This window comes from Sciurus carolinensis, chromosome X, assembly GCF_902686445.1.
Source record: "Sciurus carolinensis chromosome X, mSciCar1.2, whole genome shotgun sequence".
Lineage (NCBI taxonomy): Eukaryota > Metazoa > Chordata > Mammalia > Rodentia > Sciuridae > Sciurus > Sciurus carolinensis.
In genome coordinates, this window is record NC_062232.1 from 128,688,955 (window position 1) to 128,715,333 (window position 26,379).

General features: G+C 35.1%; 1 protein-coding gene across 1 annotated transcript in view; it reads right to left on the reverse strand.

The window, feature by feature from the left end:
* Gabra3 (gamma-aminobutyric acid type A receptor subunit alpha3) overlaps positions 1-26,379 on the reverse strand; it is a 248,478-nt gene that overhangs the window by 108,386 nt on the left and 113,713 nt on the right. The window contains 1 exon segment of the mRNA XM_047535929.1: positions 23,896-24,017. Coding sequence (XP_047391885.1) covers positions 23,896-24,017 — 122 coding nt within the window.

Genomic DNA, 26,379 nt, shown 5'->3' on the forward strand with positions numbered 1-26,379 from the left:
AAAGCCCTCTTTACCACTTCTATAAATCATACTCCTTGAAACTCTAGTCAGGGCAATTAGGCAAAAGAAATAAATTAAAGGGATATGAATATGAAAAGAAGAGCTCAAACTATCCCTATTTGCCAACATGATTATACATTTAGAAGACCCAAAAACTCCACCAGAGGTTTCTAGAGCTGATAACTGAATTCAGCAAAGTACGAGGATACAAGTTCAATACTCATAAATCAATAGCTTTCCTATACTCCACCAGCTATTCAGCTGAGGAAGAAATCAGGAAAACCACCCCATTCACAATAGCCTCAAAGATAAACTAAAATACTTGGAAATTAATCCAAGCAAAGAGATGAAAAAGCTAAACGATGAAAATTATAGAACAGTGAATAAAGAATTTGAAGAAGATCTTAGAAGATGAAAAGATCTTCCATGTTTTTTGGATAGGCAGAATTAATATTATTAATATTGTCAAAATGGCCATACAACCAAATGCAATATACAGATTCAATGTAATCAACCCCAAATTAGTAATGGTATTCTTCACGGAAATATAAAAAACAGTCTTTAAAGTCACTTTGAAGAATAAGAGACCCAGAAGAGCCAAAGCTATCCTGAGTAAGAAAAGTGATGCAGGAGGTACCACAATACCTGGTCTCAAATTATACTACAGAGTTGTAGTAACAAAAACAGCATGGTATTGGCATCAAAATAACATGAACACCAATGGAGTAGAATAGAATACACAGAGACAACCCACATACTTACAATCATCCAATACTGAACAAAGGTGCCAAATCTGATACTTTGACAAATGGCACTGAGAAAATTGGATATCCATATGTAGAAGAATGAAATCAGATCTCCATGTCTCACCTTGCATAAAAGTTAAGTCAAAATTGATCAAAGACTTAGGAATTAGACCAGAAACCTTCAATTACTAATAAAAAAAATAGGGTTAACACTCCTTCATATAGGTACAGGCACTGACTTCCTGTAAAAGATGCCTAAAAGCTCAAGAAATTAAACCAATAATCAATAAGTGGGATGCCACAAAATTTAAAAGTTTCTAAACAGCAAATGAAATGATCAAGAGTATAAAGAGAATGCCTACAGAATAGGAGGAAATTTTTGCCAGCTACTCCTCTGACAGGAGATTAATACTCAGAATATGTACAGAACTCAAAAAACTTAACATCAAAATAATAAATTACCAAATCAATAAACAGGCAAAGGAACTAAACAGACGTTTCTTAAAAGAAGAAAAATAAATGGCCAATAAGTATATGAAAAAATGTTCAACACCTGTAGCAATAAGGGGTCTGCAAATTGAAACTATGCTAAGATTCTATCTCACTCCAATCAGAAATGCAATTATCAAGAATATGGATATACCACAAGGAATTTCACCTTTATGTATGTGTAGAAAGTACCATTTAAATATAAACAAAGGAGAGAAAGTAAGATCAACAGAATAGAGGAAGGGGAATAGAGGGAGGTAGGAAGTGGAAGAACATGGGGGGAGGAGAATTGAAATCAAATTCCATGCACATACTATTTTCTTTCAAAATGAACCCAACTACTGTGTGTAACTATAATGCTCTAATTTTTAAAGATGACTTCTGGTGGCAATAAACAAAAATATCCTTATAATTTAGAGATATAGATTGAAATATGTATAAGTGAAATTATTCAGGATTTTATTTAAAATTATCTGTGGTGAAAAAAAAGAATAAAACCATTGACAACTAGGAAAATATAAATAAATAAAAATAAAATTAACTGGGGTGGGAGGGACTTGTGGGTGGGTGTACACTTGAAACAAAATTGGCCGTATACAACATTTATAATTCTTGAAGTTAGGTGATTAAAGGTGCATGTCTTTATATTATTCTGGCAACTTTTCTGTGTTTAAATTTTTCCATAATAAAAGGTTTTAAAAGACAAAGAAAAAGAAGTTAACATTCTGTGCTTCACTAACCAGCTCATAGACATCTCATGATTTAATAGATACTTCAACTGGAATGTTCCTGCAATATATAGAGTGGTGCAGTAATGAGCTGATGGTGTCTGCACAGAGAAGTACAGAGTGTACTCCCTGGTAGAGTAAATATCAAGTACACACTTAATTCCCACTAGCCAGGCATTGCACAGCAATAAGACAATAGATTTAACACTTTAGAATCCTTAAACTGAAGAATAAAAGAACTGGAATCTAAAGTCTAAACTCATTTATAGGTCATCAAGTAAATGAACAAAAAGGGATTTGACCAAAGTTGACAGGAAATATCAAAATTTTTCCACTGAATTTAGATGGAATACAAGGATGCCTGCTAGTCCTTCTTATGTTCCACTCTAACTGAAGACAATATGAATCTACATGTAAAAAATCTAAAAGAAATGATGAACAAACTACATATGTAAAGTCAATCATAATTCTAAATAGCCATAAAAATAGCATTAAAAAACGAACCTCAAGGTACAAGTAGAAGAAATACATGCAATGACTCTAAGTTGAAAATTGTACATTATTAAAAGAAACTGAAGGAAAAACTAAATGAAGAAATATATCATATTTTTAATTAAAATAATTTTTAAGATTTCCCCAAGTTAGCCTATATATTCAATATATTGCCAATCCCTGCTGACTTTTTTCTGAAAATTATAAGCTGGTTCTGGAACTTATCTAGAAATACAAAGGGTGGTGAAGAGCTAAGACGAATTTGAGGAAGGAGAAGAACAAAACTGGTGGACTTATATCACCACATATCAACCCTATCGTAAATATTCTAAAATTAATTAAGATAGCAGTGGCATCATCATGAAAATGACTATTTGTTTAAACATATGAAAATCAACCCATGGAATTCACCATGTCAGCACTAAAAAAGAAAACCCATATAATCAATATAATGGACAAAAAGAGCATTTGAAAAATTCCAAGATTCCTGTCAAAAACTTTCAGAAAACTTGTAGTAGAACATGTGAAATTGAAAGAGTCCATTTAGGGAAAAATATACCAAACATCAAATTTATGGTGAAAGATTAAAGGGATTACTCCCTAAGATCAGGAATAAGTATCTGTTTTTATAATTTCTATTCAACATTGTGTGTGATGCCTAATCAGCACAATAAAGCAAGAAAAAGTCTAGTCAGTACAATATAGCACAAGAAGAATTAAAATTTTCCTACTTATATGACATAATATTCTATGTATATAATCTGATGAAATCTAAGAAAAAAGCTACTAGAAATTCTACTTCTGGCATGAAAGCATAAGGAGTTCTGTAGATATGATCTTCAGTGAAACTGAAATTTATTTTTAAACAACCACTTGAAGTTCCTGGAAATGGCCCAATAGCATATAAAAAATGAAAAGAAAGTATATTCAAGAAAATCTACTAAAACTCACTAATGAAAGCAAAAACCCAGAATATTTAAACCAAGAACCATTCCTGCCCTGCCTCCTCCCAGCTCATGAGACACAAGCTATTTTTCAGGCTAATGCAGCCAAGATCATAGGGCTTTCTCTTTTCCCAGCTCCCATGTAGAATGTTATCTTCCTGGAAAGAACAAGATGTCAGTATTTTTTATCCGGGAGTAAGCTACCTGTTGCTGAGATTAAATTCTGGGCCACTTTGGCTGAGAAATAGGTGACAAGACCTGGGACACTGCTAACACCCCTTCACCAGCACTCAACATGAAGTTATCCCTCAGAGAAGAGTGTAACATTATTCACACTTCCCACACCCCAGAATCAGAGCCATAGCTTAGAGAATTTGCCCAAGGGAGAAGGAAGCTATAGAATAAAAAGCATAAAATCTCTCCCCAAAAGAATTGTCTTAATTTGCAACAAAGTATGGAAAAGTTCAAACTTACAGGTTCTCTCAGACCATGGAGATTATGTGAAAGGCAATTCAATGTAAACTGAAAAGTTTATTAGAAATATAGCCTGGACTATAGACCAATTAGATCAATGGAGAGAAACCAGGAAAATGGCAGCTATTAAGAGCCATCCTGTAGTCAGAACAAACCTAAGACAAATAATTAACCTCTGGAACTATTAAAAATTTCTAAAATGAAGCAGGGGGTATTGCAATACCAGAACTTCAACTATACTACAAAGCAATAGTAACAAAAACGGCATGGTATTGGTACCAAAATAGACAGGTAGATCAATGGTACAGAATAGAGGACACAGACACAAACCCAAATAAATATAATTTTCTCATACTAGACAAAGGTGCCAAAAATATGCAATGGAGAAAAGATAGCCTCTTCAACAAATGGTGCTGGGAAAATTGGAAAACCATATGCAACAGAATGAAACTAAACCCATATCTCTCACCGTGCACGAAACTAAACTCAAAATGGATTAAGGACCTCGGAATCAGACCAGAGACCCTGCATCTTATAGAAGAAAAAGTAGGTCCAGATCTTCAACATGTTGGCTTAGGACCAGACTTCCTCAACAGGACTCCCATAGCACAAGAAATAAAAGCAAGAATCAACAACTGGGATAGATTCAAACTAAAAGCTTTCTCTCAGCAAAGGAAACTATCAGCAATGCAAAGAAAGAGCCTACAGAGTGGGAGAAAATCTTTGCCAATCATACTTCAGATAAAGCACTAATCTCCAGAATCTATAAAGAACTCAAAAAACTCTACACCAAGAATGCAAATAATCCAATCGACAAATGGGCTAAGGAAATGAATAGACACTTCACAGAAGAAGATCTACAAGCAATCAACAAACATATGGAAAAATGTTCAACATCTCTAGTAATAAGAGAAATGCAAATCAAAACCACCCTAAGATTCCATCTCACCCCAATTAGAATGGCGATTATCAAGAATACAAGCAACAACAGGTGTTGGCGAGGATGTGGGGAGAAAGGTACACTCATATATTGCTGGTGGGTCTGAAAATTAGTGCAGCCACTCTGGAAAGCAGTGTGGAGACTCCTTAGAAAACTTGGAATGGAACTACCATTTGACCCAGCTATCCCACTCCTTGGGCTATACCCAAAGGACTTAAAATCAGCATATTACAGAGATACAGCCACATCAATGTTCATAGCTGCTCAGTTCACAATAGCCAGATTGTGGAACCAACCTAGATGCCCTTCAGTTGATGAATGGATAAAGAAACTGTGGCATATATATACAATGGAATATTACTCAGCCATAAAGAATGATAAAATTATGGCATTTGCAGGCAAATGGATGAAACTGGAGAATATAATGCTAAGTGAGATAATCCAATCTCAAAAAACCAAAGGAAGAATGATCTCGCTGATAAGTGGATGATGACACATAATGGGGGGTGCGAGGGGTTAGTGTTAGGGTTAGAGTTAGGGTTAGGGAGGGGGGCAAGAATGGAGGAAGGAAGGACTATATAGAGGGAAAAGAGGGATGGGAGGGGTGGGGGGAAGGGAAAAAAATAACAGAATGATCAACCAACATTACCCTATGTAAATTTATGATTACACAAATGGTATGCCTTTACTCTATGTACAAACAGAGAAACAACATGTATCCCATTTGTTTACAATAAAAAAAATTTCTTAGGTCTTTGAAGCATATGTTCTTATTTGATTTAGTGCTGAAGTCAGGGGAGATGAGCAACTGTTGACCCCCAAAGGGCAGTCACTGACACCAGCCTTAAACATTTTTCCTATTCTACCCCATCACATGCCTTGATTCTTTATATTCTATCTTTCTTTAACCCTGTCAATTCTCCTGTTAATGACACTTAGTCAAGACTTATCTCCAATATTGGCCCAAGAAGAGTAATTTTAACATACTCAATGACTCAATGATCCTAAGTAACTGCAACTCCCTCAGCTCACAGTGCCTTTACTTCTCTATATCCCTCCTAATGAATACACTGGTTGGAGTGTGTATAGTTTAAATTTAATCCTGTTTTTATATAATCAAGAAAATTCCTTTTAGCAATCAGGCAAACATCTTCACTATCAATCAAGGGTTTTTATCCTTTGGTTGACAAGTGCCCCACCCATCCCAGAATTTCAAAAGTATGAGATGTCAATGGGAAATATTTTCCTTAGACAACATATACATCTGGAAATACTGCCTTTATATAAGTTTTGTGATGTTTTTCAGTTCATATCAAATTCAGTAAGACCAGGAAACCAACAAGATAAATGGAGCTGAACTTTTAGAAATAGGCAATTAATGAAGAACAAATCAGTTGTCTGAACTCAAAGACAGACCCAAGGTTTGAAATTCAGGCTCTCTGGAGAAGTCTGCTTTAAAATTCCCAGCAGCCAGTTTCAAGAATAATTGTAAAATATTAGAAATAAAATAAATTTTAGGAGCCAAGGAAGATTATGTTCCAAAGGGAATTCAAGTGCCTCCAAATTCTCTAGTAAACACTTTCAATAAGAGATCTTTTTTGCTTCAGAGATAACTCCATCACACAGGTACTCTAGTTTCCCCTTCCAGGTGGATTCATATTTGAATAATTCATTCATTAATAAGATACAAAAAGAGAGAAACTTCAGATTATTATAGCAGAGTCATGTGGTCATGCAGACTTCCTAAACATAGGATCTACGCAAAATATTTTTTAAAAAAACATATGATCATCTCAATATGTGCAGAAAAGGCATTTGATAAAATTCAACATCCCTTCATGGCAAAAACTGTGAAATACTTAAGTGTAGAAGAAATGTACCTTAACATAATAAAGACTATATATAATAAGACTGTAGTCAACACCATGTGGAATGAGGAAAACCTGAAAGATTTTTCTTGATGATCTGGAAAAAGCAAACAATTCCCACTTTTATCACTTTTATTCAACATAATGGTGGAAGTTCTAGCCCCAAAAGTCAGGAAAGGAAAAATAAATGATATTCAGATTAGAAAGGAAAAAAAATCAAATTGTCATTGTTTATAGACACCATAATCTTATATATATATAAGACATCAAAAGCTGCACCCCAAAACTATTAAAACTAATAAATGAATTCAACAAATTTAAGTTTCATAGAATATCAACACACAGAAACCAATAGCATTGGTATATGCCAATGGGAAATCATCTGATAAAGAAAAAATTCCTATTTGTAATAACTAAAAAACATGGAAATTTAACAAAAGAAGTGAAAGGGCTATACATTGAAAATTATGAAATATTGCTGAAAGAAATTGAAGAGGACACACAAAAATATAAAGATCTTGTGTTCACGGATCAAAAGAATCAATTTCATTATAATGTCTGTGCTACTCAAATTGATCTGCAGAATCAATGTAATACCTATCAAAATATCAATGACTTTATTCACAGAACAGAAAAAATGATCCTAAAATTCATATGAAACCATGACAAATTTCTAAGTAGTCAATGCAGTTTTATGCAAAATGAACAAAGCAAGAGGCATTATACTACCTGACTTCAAAATTTACTACAAAAATATACTAATCAAAAGAGCATGGTTGGTATAAAGAGACACATAGACCACTGCAACAGAATAGGGAGCCTAGAAGTAAAGCCACGCATCTACAGCCAACTGATGATCTTCAACGAAGATGCTGAGACCACACACTGGAAAAAGACAATCATTTAAAAAACTGGTGCTGTGAAAACTGTATATTTATAGGCAAAAGAATGAAACTGGACCCTTATCCTTCACCAGTTATAAAAATCAACTCAAAATAAATTGAAATTTTAAATATAAGATCTGAAACTACAAAAATACTTGGAAAACCATAGGTAAAAATGTCCCAGGAAAATGGAATGGTCAAGAATTATTTTTAAAAGACCCCAAAAGTACAGGAAACAAAAGCAAAAATATAAATGACTGGACCTATGTGGGATTGTCTCTGTGTATTCTATTCTATTCCACTGACCTTCATGTCTTTTTTTATGCCAATTACATGCTGTTTTGTTACTATAGCTCTGTAGATAATTTGACATCAGATATTGTGATGCCTCCAGCATTGCCGTTATTGCTCAGGATTGCTTTAGCTAATCTGAGTCTCTATTCTTCCATATGAATCTTAGAAATTTTTTCTAGTTCCATGAGGATTGTAATTGGTATTTTGATGGAGGTTGTATTGAATCTATAGAGTGCTTTTAAAAATATGGCCATTTAAAAAATATTAATTGTGCCTATCCAAGGCAGGTCTTTTCATTTTCTAAGACCTTCTTCAATTTCTTTCTTCAGTGTTCTAAAATTTTCATGTAGAGGTCTTTCACCTCCTTGGTTGTATTTTTTCTCAAGTATTTTTATTTTAGGCTACTGTAAATGGAATTATTTTCCTGATTTTTCTTCTCAGCAGGTTCATTGTTGGACCATAGGGAAGCTATTTTTGTATAGTGATCTTGTATCCCAAAATCTGCTGAATATTATTAGCTCTAGAAGTCTTCCAGTGGAGTTGTTTTCTGTTGTTGTTGTTGGCGGTGTGTGTGTGTGATTTTGTTCTGTTTTTTTTTTTTTTTTTTTTTTTTTTTAATACTGGGAATGGAATCCATGGTCACTATACCAGTGAGTCACATCCCCAGCACCCTCACCTTTTTTTTCAGTACTGGGGATTGAAACCAGGAGTGCATAAACACTGAGCCACATCCCAGACTTTTTAATAATTTATTTAGACACAGGGTCTTGGTGAGTTGCTTAGGGCCTTGCTAATTTACTGATGCTGGATTTGAACTTGCTATCCTCCTGCCCCAGTCTCATGAACTAATGGGAATTTTACTTTTTTTATTTTTAGGTGGGGTCTCACTAAGTTGCTTAGGACCTCACTAGGTTGTTGAGGCTGGTTTTGAACTTATAATCCCCCTACTCAACCTCCAAAGTCACTTGGATTACAGCTATACACATTTTCTGGGGGATCTTCCAGATATTGGATCATGTCATCAGCAATTAGAGATACTTTGAGTTCTTATTTTCTTATTTGTATCCCTTTAATTTCCTTCAGAAACAACTCTTCATACATACAGTCACCTGATCCTTGAAAAGGGAGCCAAAAGCATACATCAGAGTAAAGATAGCATCTTTAACAAATGGTACTAGAAAAACTGGGTATCTATATGTGAAAGATTAAAATCTATCTTTTTACCCTGCACAACAGTCAAATCAAAGTAAATCAAACACCTAGGAATTACACCAGAAACAACTGCACCTGCTAGAAGAAAGCATAGGGTCAACATTTCTACATAGTAGTACAGGCACTGACTTCCTTGACAAGGCCCCTAAAGTGCAAGAAATAAAACCAAGAATCTATATGTTAGATGCCATCAAATTAAAAAGCTTCAGCACAGCAAAGGAAATAAGAGCCTGAAGAGAGACCTTATAGAATGGAAAAAAACCTTTGCCAGTTACTCCTCTGATAGGAGATTAATATCCAGAATATAAATAGAACTCAAAAAACAACACCAGCTGCACATCCACAAAGCTGTGGGTTCAATCCCCAGTTCCAAAAGAGAAAACACACAAAACAAAATCAACCAAAAAAAAAAAAAAAAAAAAACTTAACACCAAAAGCACTCAGTAAATAAATGGGCAATGAACTCAATGGATATTTCTCAAAGAAGAAATACGAATGGCCAACAAACACATGAAAAAATACTCAACATCCCTTGTAATTAGAGAAATGCAAATCAATATAACTACTCTGATATTTCATCTCACTCTAGTTAGAACGGCAACCATGAAGAATACAAGTAGCAATTAGTGCCCATGACAATATGGAAGAAAAGGTACATTCATGTGTTGTTCGTGGGACTACAAATTATTATAATCACTTGGGAAAGCAGAGTGGAGATTCCTCAAAAGTCTAGGAATGGAACCACCACATGACCCAGCTATAGCACTCCTTGTTATTTATCCAATAGAACTAAAATCAGCATATAAAGTTATATATAATACTGATGTTTATAGTACCACAATTCACAATAGCTAAGTTATGGAACTAGGCTAGGTATCCATCAACAGACAAATGGATAAAGAAAATGTAGTATATACACAATGGAGTTTTACTCAGCCATAAAGTAGAATGGAATTATGGCATTTGCTGATAAATGGATGACAGATCGTCATGCTGAGTAAATAAGCCAAGCTAAAAACCTTCTACTCCTCAAAGAAAAGAATTGACAGAGTGAATAAAAAATCTGAGAGAAAATATTTGCAAATTATACAATCTAACAAGGATTTAATACCCATAGTATGCAAGGAACTCAAGAGCAAAAAACTAATAATAATATAATTAAAATGGGCAATATACTTAAATGGACATTTATTAAAAGAAGACACAAATGGCTAAAATATGTATGAAAAAGATGCTCAACATCACTAATCATCATGAAAATGTAAATCAAAACCACAATAAAATATAACCCCTTTCTAGTTAGTTTGGCTATTATCAAAAGGACAAGAGATAAAAAGTGCTGGTGAGGTTATGGAGAAAAGGGAACTCATGCACATTGTTGGTGGGAATGTAAAACAGGACATTTATTATGAAATTTAGTATGGGGGTTACTCAAAAAATCAAAAATAGGACTACCATATGATCCAGCAATCCCACTACTGGGTACACATCCAAAAGAAATGGAAGTAGTATGCCAAAGAGACATCTGTACTCCCATGTTTACTATAGGACTATTCACAACAGTCAATTATAAACAAAGTAAGTATCCATCAACTGATGAATGAATAAACAAAATGCAGTGAAATTCCACAATGGAATACTACCAGGCCATCAAAAGATTAAGTACTATCATTTCCCCTCCCCCAAAATGGATGGAACTGGAGGTAATTATCCTAAGTGAAATAACCCTGGTACAGAAAGACAAATTCTGCATGATCTCACTCATATGCAGAATCTAGTAGTTAATCTTATCAAAGTTGAAAATACAATATCGGTTACCGAAGGTTGAAGAGAGTAGTGGAAAAGGGAGGATAGGGAAAGTTTGATCAATGTATATTGATCTACAGTTAAGTATGATAAATGGGTTCTTATGTTCTATTGCAAAATGGAATAATTCTTACAGAAACTGATAATGTACTATATATTTTTAAAAAGTGAAGAGAAAGGATTTTAAGTGTTCTCAATGGAAAAAAATGACAATTTGAGAAGCATTATGATTTGGATATGAGATGTCCCCCAGAAAATACATGTGACAATGCAAAATTATTAGGAGAGGAAATGATTAGATTTTATGAGGGCTGTAACCTAATCAGTGGGTTAAGCCATTTAAAGGGTTAAAAATTTGAATGGACTACTGGGTGGTAATTGTACACAGGTGGGGCATGATTAGAGGAAGTATGTCACTGGGGACACAACCTTGTGGTTATAATTTGTCCCTATGCCTCCTCCACTTCTCCCCCTCCTCTCTCCTTCTCTTCCTCTCTCTCCTCTGCCCTTTTCCTGGCTTCCATGAATTGAGGAACTTTTTTCCACCAAGCCCTTTCCCACCTCAGGCCTTAGACCTCTATATGTATGAACTAAAGTAATCTTTTCTTCCCCTAAGTTGTTCTTGTAGGTATTTTGGTCACAGAAATGAAAACCTAACACAAGGAAATACATATATTTGCCCTGATTTGAATATTGCACAATATATACATGTATTGAAATCTTACTTGTACTATTTTACATAAAAATTTTAAAAAGAGATAATAAAAAGGACAAATGAAACCAAATAAAGAACTGTCTAAAGATACTTAAAATGACATAAAAGCAGATGAAAACTAGGAATATCACAACTGGAAAGGGTAGGAATGTTCATTTTCAGATTTCTTATGGTACTGGTAAAAATACTACTTGTTGAAAAGATTATATTTCACCATTGAATTGACATAAAAGCTTTGTAGAAAATCAGTTAAACACACACACACATAAGCATCTATTTCTGGACCCTTTCCTATTTCATTGATATATGTATGATATTTATGCCAGAGTCAAACTGTCCTGATTACTGATAACAAAAAAAAAATCTTCCAACCAAATACTGTAAGTCTACCGAGGTTGTTCATCCTTTTTAAAGGTATTTTGACTGTTACTGTTTTTGCATTTTTGTATCTGTTTTGGAATTAGTACAGTGTATTTTACAAAAATCTTTAAGAAATTTGTGTTGGGAATTCATTGAATTTATAGATTAATAAAATAACCAACATGTTAACAATTTTCGGCAGGCTCTCTTCACGGGGCGATCCAAGATGGCGGCCTATAGGGTGACTGCACCCCCAGTCGCTCCAGAACCCAGGAGTTAAGAAGGGGAGGCATTGAGAGACTCGGACTGAAATAGAGCCACAGGTGAGTCTGCCCACTGGGTAAAGCTCAGCATGGGTGGCAGGCCAAGATAGAGGTGGCTTATCGGAGCCGGGCAGGGCAGCTAGAGTCTTCCACAGGCAGCCCTGCGCACTCTGGCGGTGGGCCCCGCCCACACAGCCAGCTTCTCCAGGTTCTTGGAACAGGCCCCCTAGTGAGAGCCTTTCTGATCAGAACCAGCTCCAAGTCCCGGAGCCAGCGCAGCGTACTCCCAGTGTACTCCAGCACGCAAGCAGCTTCAGGGACCAGGATAGGGCAGCCAGAGACTTTCCCAAGTAGCCTGGACCCCTGTGGTGGGAGGTGCCGTTCAAGCCACCCTTCTCGGACCAGACCGCCCAGTGAGAGGCTTTCTACGTAGAGCCAGCCACAAGTCCCCGAACCAACTGAGAGCTTCGATCCGCAAGCAGCCTCTGGGATCAGGGCAGGGCAGCCAGACACCTCTTCAGGCGGCTCTGCCCACTCCGGCCGCAGGCTCTTTCCACGGGTTATCCAAGATGGCGGCCTAGAGGGTGACTGCATCCCCAGTCTCTCCAGAACTCAGGAGTTAAGAAGGGGAGGCATTGAGAGACTCGGACTGAAATAGAGCCACAGATGAGTCTTCCCACTGGGTAAAGCACGGCCCGGGTGGCAGGCCCAGATACGGGTGGCTTATCAGAGCAGGGCAGGGCAGCTAGAGTCTTCCCCAGGTAGCCTTCCACACTCCAGCGGTGGGCTCCTCCCACACGGCCAGCTGCACGGTGCAGGCCCACAGTGAGAGCATTTCCGCACAGAACCAGCTCCAAACCCTGGAACCAGTAGGGGGCTAGGGGAAGCTTTCTTTGGATGCGCTGCATTATCAAATTTCTCCAAGACATAAGGCTACTGAAGGCTGGGAGGTGATACACTGGAAATCTACCGGGACACTATAAGCCAATAGCGGAAATCTGCAATATCTCAGGGTCCCACTGACAGCTGACCAATATGAGAAAACAAGGGAAGAAAATGTCCCAAACAAACCTAGATATTACATCAATAAAACCCAATGACAGCACAGCAGAAGAAATGTCAGAAAGGGAGTTCAGAATGTATGTAATTAAACGATCAGGGAAGCAAATGAGGAGATGAAAGAGCAAATGCAGGCATTGAAGGAGGAGATGAAAGAGCAAATGCAGGCATTAAATGATCGCACCAATCAACAGTTACAAGACCAAATACGGGAAGCAAGAGATCATTTCAATAAAGAGTTAGAGATACTGAAAAAAAAACCAAACTGAAATACTTGAAATGAAGGAAACAATAAACCAAGTTAAAAACTCCATAGAAAGCATAACCAATAGGATAGAACACCTGGAAGACAGAACCTCAGACATTGAAGACAAATTATTTAATCTTGAAAACAAAGTTGGCCAAACAGAGAAGATGGTAAGAAATCATGAACAGAATCTACAAGAATTATGGGATATCATGAAAAGGCCAACTTTAAGAATTATTGGGATTGAGGAAGGCTTAGAGAAACAAACCAAAGGAATGAACAATCTATTCAATGAAATATATCAGAAAATTTCCCAAATCTGAAGAATGAAATGGAAAACCAAGTACAAGAGGCTTATAGAACTCCAAACATACAAAATTACAACAGACCCACACCAAGGCACATTATTATGAAAATCCCTAACATACAAAATAAAGACAGAATTTTAAAGGCCGCGAGAGAAAGAATCAAATTACATTCAGAGGGAAACCAATAGAATATCAGCAGATTTTTCAATCCAGACCCTAAAAGCTAGAAGGGCCTGGAACAACATATACCAAGCCCTGAAAGAAAACGGTTGCCAATCAAGAATCTTATACCCAGCAAAACTTACCTTCAAATTGACGATGAAATAAGATCCTTCCATGATAAACAAAAGCTAAAGGAATTTACAAAAAGAAAGCCAGCATTACAGAACATTCTCAGCAAAATATTCCATGAGGAAGAGATAAAAACAATGATACAAATCAGCAACGGGAGGAACTAGCCTAAAGGAATAGCCAAATAAAGGAGAAACCAAATCATGTCAAAAACAAATATGAGTCAATTGACTGGGAATACAAATCATATCACAATAATAACCCTGAATGTTAATGGCCTGATCTCATCAATCAAAAGACATAGACTGGCAGATTGGATTAAAAAGAAAAATCCAACAATATGCTGACTGCAAGAGACTCACCTCATAGAAAGAGATACCCATAGACTAAAGGTGAAAGGATGGGGAAAAACATACCATGCACACCGACACAGCAAAAAAGCTGGAGTATCCATCCTCATTTCAGATAATGTGGACTTCAAACCAAAACTAGTCAGAAGGGATAAAGAAGGACATTACATGCTGCTTAAGGGAAGCATAAATCAGCAAGACATAACAATCATAAATATCTATGCCCGAACATTGACTCATCCACATACGTCAAACAAATCCTTCTCAAATCCAGATATCAAATAGACCACAATACAATAATACCAGGCGATTTTAACACACCTCTCTCACCACTGGATAGATCGTCCAAACAAAAATTGAATAAAGAAACTATAGATCTCAACAACACAATCAACAATTTAGACTTAATGGACATATATAGAATATACCATCCAACAAAGAACGAATACACTTTCTTCTCAGCAGCACATGGATCTTTCTCTAAAATAGACCATATTTTATGCCACAAAGCTACCGTTAGCAAATACAAGAAGATAGAGTACTACCTTGTACTCTATCAGATCATAATGGATTGAAAATTAGAAATAAATGACAGAATAAAAACAGAAACTTCTCCAATACCTGGAGATTAAATAATACACTATTATATGATGAACGGATAACAGAAGACATCAGGAGGGAAATAAAAAATTCTTAGAAGAAAACGAGAACAAAGGACACATCATATCAAAATCTCTGGGACACTATGAAAGCAGTACTTAGAGGAAGATTTATTTCATGGGGCGCATTCAAAAAAAGAAGTAGAAATCAACAAATAAACGACTTAACACTACAGCTCAAAGCACTAGAAAAAAAGAGCAGAACAATACCAAAAGTAGTAGAAGACAGGAAATAGTTTAAAATCAGAGCCGAATCAACGAAATCGAAACAAAAGAAACAATTGGAAAATTAACAAAATAAATAGTTGGTTCTTTGAAAAAATAAATAAATGATAAACCCTTAGCCACACTAACAAAGAGAAAGAGGGAGAAAACTTCAAATGCTAAAATTCGGAATGAACAAGGAAACATCACAACAGACACGAGTGAAATACAAAACATAATTAGAAGCTATTTCGAAAATCTATACTCCAACAAAACAGAAAACCTCGAAGACATCAACAAATTTCTAGAGACATATGAATTACCTAAACTGAACGAGGAGGACATACACAACTTAAATAAATCAATTCAAGCAATGAAATAGAAGAGGTCATCAAAAGCCTACCAACAAAGAAAAGTCCAGGACCAGATGGGTTCTCAGCCGAGTTCTACAAAACCTTTAAAGAAGAGCTCATTCAATACTCCTCAAACTATTCCATGAAATAGAAGAGGAAGGAACCCTCCCAAACTCATTCTATAAAGTTAATATCACCCTGATACCTAAACCAGACAGAGACACATTGAGGAAAGAAAATTTCAGACCAATATCCTAATGAACATCGACGCAAAAATTCTAAACAAAATTTTAGCAAATCGCATACAAATATATATTAAAAAGACAGTGCACCACGATCAAGTGGGTTTTATCCCAGGGATGCAAGGTTGGTTCAACATCAGGAAATCAATAAATGTCATTCACCATATCAATAGACTTAAAGTTAAGAATCACATGATATTTCAATAGATGCAGAGAAAAGCATTTGATAAAATACAGCATCCCTTCATGCTCAAAACACTAGAAAAATTGGGGTAGTGGGAACATTCCTTAACATTGTAAAGGCCATCTATGCTAAGCCCATGGCTAATATTATTCTAAATGGTGAAAAACTGAAAGCATTCCCTCTAAAAACTGGAACAAGGCAGGGATGCCCTCTTTCACCGCTTCTATTCAACGTCCTCCTTGAGACTCTAGCCAGAGCAGTTAGACAAACCAAAGAAATTAAAGGGATACAAATAGGAAAAGAAGAACTCAAACTATCCCTATTTGTTGATGACATGATTATATATTTAGAGGAACCTGGAAATTCCACCAGAAAACTTTTAGAACTCATAAGTGAATTCAGTAAAGTAGCAGGTTACAAGATCAATGCTCATAAATCCAATGCATTTTTATACATAAGTGATGAATCTTCAGAAAGAGAAATTAAGAAAACTACCCATTCACAATAGCATCGAGAAAAATAAAATACTTGGGAATCAATCTCACAAAAGAGGTGAAAGACCTCTACAATGAGAACTACAGAACACTAAAGAAAGAAATTAGAGAAAACCTTAGAAGATGGAAAGATCTCCCATGTTCCTGGATAGGCAGAATTAATATTGTCAAAATGGCCATACTACCTAAAGTGCTATACAGATTCAATGCAATTCCAATTAAAATCCCAATGATGTACCTTGCAGAAATAGAGCAAGCAATTATGAAATTCATCTGGAAGAATAAAAAACCTAGAATAGCTAAAGCAATCCTCGTAGCAAGAGCGAAGCAGGGGGGTATCGCAATACCAAATCTTCAACTCTACTACAAAGCAATAGTAACAAAAACGGCATGGTATTGTACCAAAATAGACAGGTAGATCAATGGTACAGAATAGAGGACATGGACACAAACCCAAATAAATACAATTTTCTCATACTAGACAAAGGTTCCAAAAATATGCAATGGAGAAAGATAGACTCTCAACAAATGGTGCTGGGAAAACTGGAAAACCATATGCAATAGAATGAAATTAAACCCCTATCTCTCACTCTACACAAAACTCAACTCAAAATGGATCAAGGACCTTGGAATCAGACCAGGGACCCTGCATCTTATAGAAGGAAAAAGTAGGTCCAGATCTTCAACATGTCGGCTTAGGACCAGACTTCCTCAACAGGACTCCCATAGCACAAGAAATAAAAGCAAGAATCAACAACTGGGATAGATTCAAACTAAAAGCTTTCTCTCAGCAAAGGAAACTTTCAGCAATGTAAAGAAAGAGCCTACAGAGTGGGAGAATATCTTTGCCAACCATACTTCCGATAGAGCGCTAATTTCCAGAATCTATAAAGAACTCAAAAAACTCTACACCAAGAATACAAATAATCCAATCAACAAATGGGCTAAGGAAATGAACAGACACTTCACAGAAGAAGATGTACAAGTAATCAACAGATATATGAAAAAATGTTCAACATCCCTAGTAATAAGGGAAATGCAAATCAAAACTACCCTAAGATTTCATCTCACCCCAATTAGAATGGCGATTATCAAGAACACCAAGCAACAATAGGTGTTGGCGAGGATGTGGTGAAAAGGAACACTCATACATTGCTGGTGGGGTTGCAAATTAGTGCAGCCACTCTGGAAGCAGTATGGAGATTCCTCAGAAAGCTTGGAATGGAAACACCATTTGACCCAGCTATCCCACTCCTTGGCCTATACCCAAGGACTTAAAATCAGCATATTACAGAGATACAGCCACATCAATGTTCATTGCTGCTCAATCACCATATCCAGATTGTGGAACCAACCTAGATGCCCTTCAGTTGATGAATGGATAAAGAAACTGTGGCATATATATACAATGGAATATTACTCCGCAATGAAGAATGATAAAATTATGGCATTTATAGGCAAATGGATGAAATTAGAGAATATCATGCTAAGTGAGATAAGCCACTCTCAAAAATAAAGGATGAATGATCTCGCTGATAAGCGGATGAGGACATATAATGGGGGGTGGGAGGTGTTAGCATTAGGGTTAGGGTTAGGTTTAGGGTTAGGGATAAGGAGAGCAGTAAGAATGAAGGAAAGAAGGACTGTATAGAGGGGAAAGAGGGGTGGGAGGGGTGGGAGGGGTGGGGGGGAGGGAAAAAATAATCAAACACCATTGCCCTATGTAAACGTATGATTACACAAATGGTATGCCTTGACTGTATGTACAAATAGAGAAACAACATGTATCCCATTTGTATATAATAATAATAATAAAACAAAACAAAACAAAAAAACAATTTTCAATTTTGATCTATGAACACAATATATGTCTTCATTTATGTAGATTTTTGCTTTAGAAACCCTTCAGAAATATTTTGTGATTTTTAGCATGGAGGGTTTGCATATCTTTGTGAACTTTACTCACATTCATTTAATATTTTGAATCTATTTTTATTTGCAGTTCTAAATGGTAATTTCTAATTATTTGCCAGTATATAGAAATATTATTTTTATAGGGATCTATATAGTGCAACCTTGCTAAAGTCATTTGGTTCCAGTAGATTTTTGTAGATTCCTTAGAATTTTGTAGTATCTGGTCTTGGGGAAATAATAAAAACTGTGCTCATTTATATCCTTATTTTGTTCCTGACCTTAACCAAGGGATGCTGTTTCTCACCATTACATCATTAGTTTTTACAAAGGTGTCCTTCATTCCATAAAGGAAGATCCCTTCCATTCTTACTTTGCTGTGAGTTTTTAATATGACTAAACTTGAATTTTGTCGAATGATTTATCTGTATCTATTGAGATGATCATGTTTTTCCTTTTTATTCTGTAAATACAGTGAAATAGATTTACTATAGAATTTTAAATGAACCTTGAATTCCTAGGATAAACTTCATTTGGTCATGTGAACTATCATGAATCCAATTTTCTAAAATTTTGTTGATAATATTTGTGCCGGTGTCCATGAGAGGTATGCCCTGTGATTCCCCTTTGTTGTGATGTCCTTGTCTGAGTTGGGTAAGACAATAATCTTAGACTCATAAAAATCAATTAAGAAGTGTTGTTGCTTAATCAGTTCTCTGGAAGATGTTTTTTGTAGAATTGGTATCATTTTTTCCTTTAATCTTTTCCAAAAATTCACCAGCAATACATTGGGAACCTGGAGATTTTTTATAGAAAGATTCCTCATTTAAAATGATCATTCCAGCCAAGCATGGTGGTATATCTCTATAATCCCAGCAAATTGGGAGGCTGAGGCAGGAGGATGGCAGTTAGAGACCAGCTTGTGCAACTTAGCAAGATCCTGTCTCAAAATAAAAATAAAGGAATTATTTTAAAATAAAAGCTTAAAAATAACTAAATTCATAAAAAGTAAATAAATAAATAAATAAAATGTCTGGGGATGTAACTCAGAGGTAAACCACCCCTGGGTTAAATCCCCAGTACTGCTAGGAAGGAAGGAAAGAAGGAAGGAAGAAGGGAAAGAAATCTTTAAAAGATGTGGGGCACTTCAGGCTATTTGTTCTTGTAAAAACTTTGGTAGTCTATGTCTTTCAAGACATTTTTCTATATAATTTCTGTTGTCAATTCTATTGGCATAATAGTAGCATAAAACATTCCTTTACTGTTTCACATATTATCATCTATAATGACACACTCTCACTACAGGTGTGGTAACTTGTATCTTCTTTCTTTACTCCCTGATAATTCTAGCTAGAAGTTTACTAATTTTATTAATATACCAAATAGCAGGTTTTGTTTTTATTGATTTTCCCTATATTTGTTTTCTCTTTATTGATTTTTGTTCTTGTATATATTATGTATTATATAATAATTATGTTTTAATTAATTATATAAATTAGTATATATGATCATATAATAAATTTTATATTGGTTATATATAATACAATATTGTATATCATATAGTCATTATGGAAATTTGTTATAACATTTTATAATTTATTATTTAATAATACTTAATAATTAATTCATTATTATTTGTTCTTTTTTATACTTCCTTAAGGTAAAGGCTTGGAGAATTGATTTTAGGCTGCTCCTTGCTAATATAGTCATTTAGTGTTCTAGGATTTCCTTTTAGAACTGCTTTATGTCATGTTTTATTTCATTCAGTGGAAAATGTCTTAAATTTTCCTTTTGATTTCTGCTTTGACTCACAGGTTACTTAAAAGTATAATATTTAGTCCCCAGGTACTTGGAGATTATCCAGATATTTCTGTTATTGATTTTTAATTTAACTTCATTTTGACCAGAGAAGATAATTTGAGTGTTGTGAATACTTTCATTTTTATAAGTGAGCATATGGTCTATCTTGTAAATGTTCTGGGTACACTAGAAAAGAATATATATTCTGCTTTGTTGGCTGGAATGTTCTAAAAGTGCCACATTGGTCAGGTTGGTTGTAGTGCTTTGATTTTCTGCTGTCTCTGCTTATTTCTGTCAGATCAGTGTTGAAATCCATAGCTCTAGTTAAAGATCTTCTCTTTCTCCTTTCAGATGAAACCATGGCAGGTATCTGGAGAGTTGATCTCTCTCCTCTCTCTCTCTCTCTCTCTCTCTCTCTCTCTCTCATCTCTCTCTCTCTCTCTCTCTCTCTCTTATTCATGCGCTCTGTCTTCTAAATTCTAGCTACTATAGCCTCCCCAACTTCTCAACACTTTCTCATCAATGGAGAGAAACCACCAGGCACTATTTGGGGTCCCTGTCCCTGCACTCTACCCTGAAAACACTGTTCAGGCAGCAAACATTTCTGATTGTAGGGCTCAATTTGTTTTCTTTCTTTAAGGGTCACTATGCTATACTGCCCTTGATCAATTTCTGAAAACCTTATGGAATATGTTCATTCTCTCATTCTCAGTTGTTATCTAAGATGAGAGGTTAAATCTGATCCTCCTACTCCATTTTAGCCAGAAACAAAAGTTCCACTCATTATTCATAGATACTCAAATTCCACATTTCTACAACTAATTTCCATTTCCTGATCCTACCTTTATTACTCCAATCAGAAACTCCAAAAGAAACAAAACAGCACAGTTTTTCTCTCGTGGAGTGTCCATAATTTTAAAAATAGAACCACCCAATCACAGAAACCAGGAAGTTGAATTTATCTCTTTTTTCTAACCTTTCTTTGACCCCATACTCTAATCAGTTACCAAATTCTCTCTTTTCCCACAGTCATGATCTTCATCCTGGAAAAAATGCAATTAATTTATGACTGATCTCTTCCTCTTGTACTTCCCTATTTTACTCCATTATTTATATCAAAGCAACTATCTTATAGCCTTACTTAAAAACAGACAGCAAAATCTGAAAACACATCTTTCACTTTACTTAGTGTGTTCATTTAGTGGCATGCATGTAGTAATTCCAGAACTGTTTTGGGTATAATATAGGATTGAGAAATATATCAGTGAAAATACTGTGTTCAACTACAGTTAGTAGTGTTAGTACAAATTTATTACACATACAAGTATACTTGTTTATACAAATATTCATATATATGCATATATATATCTGCATGTATATACATATGTACAAATATAGAGATGTATGTATGTATATATAAAACCCACACACATATAAATATATATAGCTGTGTATATATATTTCTGTGTTTTCTATTTGCCATTAATGACCGCTGAAAGGTCCTAGAAGCAATGACAACCTTATTGCAAGAAGTTAGAGTCTATAAATATTTCCCACAATAAGATACCATTTCTTTGTGGAAAAATGAATGATTGCAAGACTGAATAACAAGGTAAAAGATTAAATATGGAATGTACCATTATGACATATACTTTAAAAGTGTTCAATATATGAAGTGAATATATCAAAAGGAAATAGAAGCCAGATTGAACAGATCCCCAAGAGGCAAGTATGGAAAACTGTACGCAAAAATTTTAATCAAAATGAATAATGATACTAACGTATTATAATCCCCTGAAAAAATAAGAATGCATTCTTACTGACGAGCTAATTATTTAAAGGTAAAGAGAATGCCACATAATAAAGGTAGAGGAAAAAACGGATTTAGAAAAATCATCCTTTTGCAACCATAACTTTTATTATTCATGCAAGAATAATCAATAGTTGCTAAAACTATTGGGTACAACTTGGAACAGGAGCAGAATAGTGTCAAATAATATCCCCATGAATTACTTATTAATTGTAAGGTTAAAATAGAAATTTTAGAGTGGAGTAACCTGGTGGACACTAAAATTAACATTACAATAATGAAGCAAACAGACATCATGTCTCCTTCTTGAGTGATGCATTGAGAAAGACACAATTTACTCCTGTGGTTTTATTTCCAAAAATGCATAAGGAAGATGTAATTGATAGCATGAGAGAAAAGAAATACTGAGCAACTATACTAGACTATAGGTTAAAGAGTCATGACAATAAATGCAATGAATAATTCTGGGTTGCATCCTAAATGAAGAAAAATTGCTATAGCAGACACTTTGGGGATAATTAGAAAAATTTAATATGGACTGAAAATTACAAAGGCATATTATGTTAAGCTACATTTTCTGAATTTGTAATTGTATTCTATTTTATAAAATTATTTACTTGTTCAAAGGAAATATGCACTGAAGTACATATTTAGCAATGAAGGGAAATGATATATGTGACTAATTCTCAAATGATTTTGGAAAAAAATTAAACACACACACTTCCACACTACCATTTCAACACAGCCCATGACATATTATAATTCATTTATTTTATTGTGATCATATTTCTGATTATACTAAACTGATGGCCAACTGCAATCCCATCTAGCCTTTAGATTGCTCCTCTTTGGAGGATCAGGCTGACATGTGCTCAGGGTTTTGAGAACAAAGGCATGTTCCTAGTCCACACCTGTCATCCAAGCAGTGATTTTTGTTGTAGATGTTATTGTTTGTTTTTTACTAGAAACTGTTTTTGTCAAACTTTGAGGTATAATACTCCAGATACATTTGCCTAAAATTCTGAAACTTTCCAAAACCAAGCTATAAATGTTGTCCATTGAAATAAAGGATTAGCAGAGTACAATACAGCCATATCAATGTTATCACAGCATAATTCACAACAGCTAAATTATGGAATAAACCAAGATATGCCCATCAATACATGAATGGATTAAGAAATTGTTACACTCACACCACACACACACACACACACACACAATGGAGTCCTACTCAGCCATAAAAGAAACAATAAAATTAGGGCATTTGCCATAAAATAGATGACAATGTGGAATATCATGCTAAGTGAAATTAGGCAAACTCAGAAACTCAAGGTCACATGTTGTCTTTCCTATGTAGAAACTAGAGGAAGATAAAGGAAACAGGGAGGGAAAGATAGGATAACATAAATAACTAATTGAATACAAATTAATAGATGAGTGAAAGGAAGTCTAGTTGAGTAGAGGAAGGAGAACGGGAGAGAGGAGGGAAAAAACAGAGGGAAAAGGTAGGGATTATGAATTGAAATTCATTTCCACACATGTATTGAGTATGTCAGGAAGAATCCAACTACTATGTATATATTATGTATATAAAGCTGTAATAAAAATATTTAAAGGGAAAAAAGAGAAAGGATTAGAACTAATTCTCAGTGCTCTAAAGGAGGACTCAGCTTTACACTAACCTTCTTGATCAATAGACTACTAAAGGGTACCTTATGACTCTTTAGATAAAACGGGCTGAATAGAGGATCTTAAAAGAAAAACTGACCTCCAAGTCCAGGTCTCAGTCGGTTATCATAACCATCCAGAAGACGATCCAAGATTCTAGTGAAAATAGTGATGTTGTCGGTGCTGTCATCAGGAATATCTGGGGCATGCTTAGGAGAGAGTCTGATACAATACAAGGAAGAGAAAAGGAAAATAGTGGTTCTTAATAGGAAATAGTTACATATCTAAACATTTTAATTCAGGAAAATTTCAAGCAATAGAGCAAGATTAATCAGTACATCAGCTTTTACTTCAGCATTAGGTAGATGTTCACCAGGTATATGTTCCAACCCCATTCCAGCAGTGAGGAAGCATAAGCAGGAATTGTGGACAGAGTGTCACTAGGAACAGTACCTGGCACACAGTTGATTCAACAATTTTTTGTGTGAATGAATAGGTTTCAAAATAAAGAAGAGAAACATTGTTTCTGCAAACTTGCCCCTTATTTAGCCTAGAGAAATCCAAGTTCACAGAATAACAGAGTGAGATAAATCCTTGAATTACATCTAGGTTAACCCCCATCCTCACCCTATGGAGAGAGGACACTGGCAGTAGTAATCTGTCTAATATTAGAGCTACTAGGACTCTTTAAAGAATTCCTAATCTCTCACATTTAAAACATGGAAAACAAACTCAGAAAGGAAGACAAATTTTCCCAGTCTTATTGCTAGTAGAGGCAGAGATTGAATTAAAATCCAAATTTTCTGACTTTCTAATGTGCCTCAGCTACTTCCTACTTTTCCAGTTTGGATACCTTTGCAAGTCTTTATGAACAACATGCACTTCACTAACCACCTAATCAGATCAGGCACTGTGACATGTATCTATACATTTTGAGGAGGAGATTGATGTGGTTTGGCATGACCAGATATTTTTTTTAAATCCCTGGGTAGTTCAGGAGAAGGAAGAATATGGTGAAAGAAACGGCTATTGCTGAGGGTAAATAAGGATGGTGTAGCATTAAGCAATGAATGAAGAACTAGAAATCCTGGTGCCCACCTTATTTAGAACTAGGGTAGACCATTAAACAAGTTATTGTACTACATATCTTTTTATCTTTAAATCTTGGCTTTCCCTATTCTTTTTTTATTTTTATTTTTTTTAATTTTGAGGGAGGTATAGCAGTGATTAAACTCAGGGGCACTAGACCACTAAGTCACATCCCCAGCCCTCTTTTGTATTTTATTTAGAGACAGGGTCTCACTGAGTTGCTCAGTACCTTGCTTTTGCTGAGGCTGGCTTTGAACTTGCGATCCTCCTGCCTCAGTCTCCTGAGCCACTGAGATTACAGGTGTGCCACCATTGCACTCAGCTGGCTTTCCCTATTCTTAACTTGTACTCAGAAAGTTGACTTTAATAAGTATATAATAATTATTCCCAGTATCTAGTTTATTAGAGCTGTAAAAACCACAAGATACCAGTTAAGTAAAGGTCCTAAGAGACAGTTAATACTTTCCACCAATATTTATGCCTAAAAGTGAGCAAGGTTCCTATGCTCAAAAGAGCTTGAGAAAGAACCTACAGGGTAGTAGAAACATCTGAATTGAATAGTTCTCACCCTAAACTGTCATTTTCTATCAGATGGACTTAGTAAAAGTCATTTTGAATTGTAAGTTTCTTAATTCATAAACATAATTCAATTTACTTATACATTTTATTATTAACTATGTGATTAATACTATTCTAGGTATTGTGATATAACATAAAACAAAATAAAGTAAACTAAGTAACTCTTCCCATGCTGAGATAATTAAATTATAAAATAAATACACAAGGAAAGGGGAATTAGGCTTAAAGACTCTGAAGACATGATTTGAGTTTATTAGTTGTATGACCTTAGGTAACCATATAATACTTCCAGTTTTAACTTTAACAACAAAAATCACTTCAAAAATATGTTGTATAAATATTAAATAACACATTAAATCACCAGGATGAATGCTTCATATCTAGAAGTATTTGAAGTTTGTTTTTTCTTTTTTAGAACAGTAGATTTGCATTCAAATGCATTATTCAAATATAAGTAATAAAACAAATAATTAGAATCTATATCAGTCAAAAGTCATAGGCACAGCTTCTGCCATAGAGACACTGGAACATAAGCAATAGAAGGATGCTTGGCTGGTTGAACAGATCATGAAAAATGATCCAGATGCTTCATTAGAAAGGGATAATAAAGAAGGTGATTGAAATATAGAGTTAACCAATTGACATCAATAAACTGAAGAGAGAAATGCAAACACCTTCTCAGATGACAGTCTACATCTGGCACAATCCACCAACGTTTTGGTCCATTTGACATAAGGACATGAAGAGTGGTTGTAGGAACTCAACTGATTTGGTGAAAATCTCTTTCTTATTATCTCTTGACTTTCACCATGAAGATTCTTAACCTTGGTTAGCCTGATTCGTTTTCTTGGAAATAGATACAGAGTGAATGAGAAATCATTTCTTGGATTACTAGAACATAACAGAGAATTCTCTT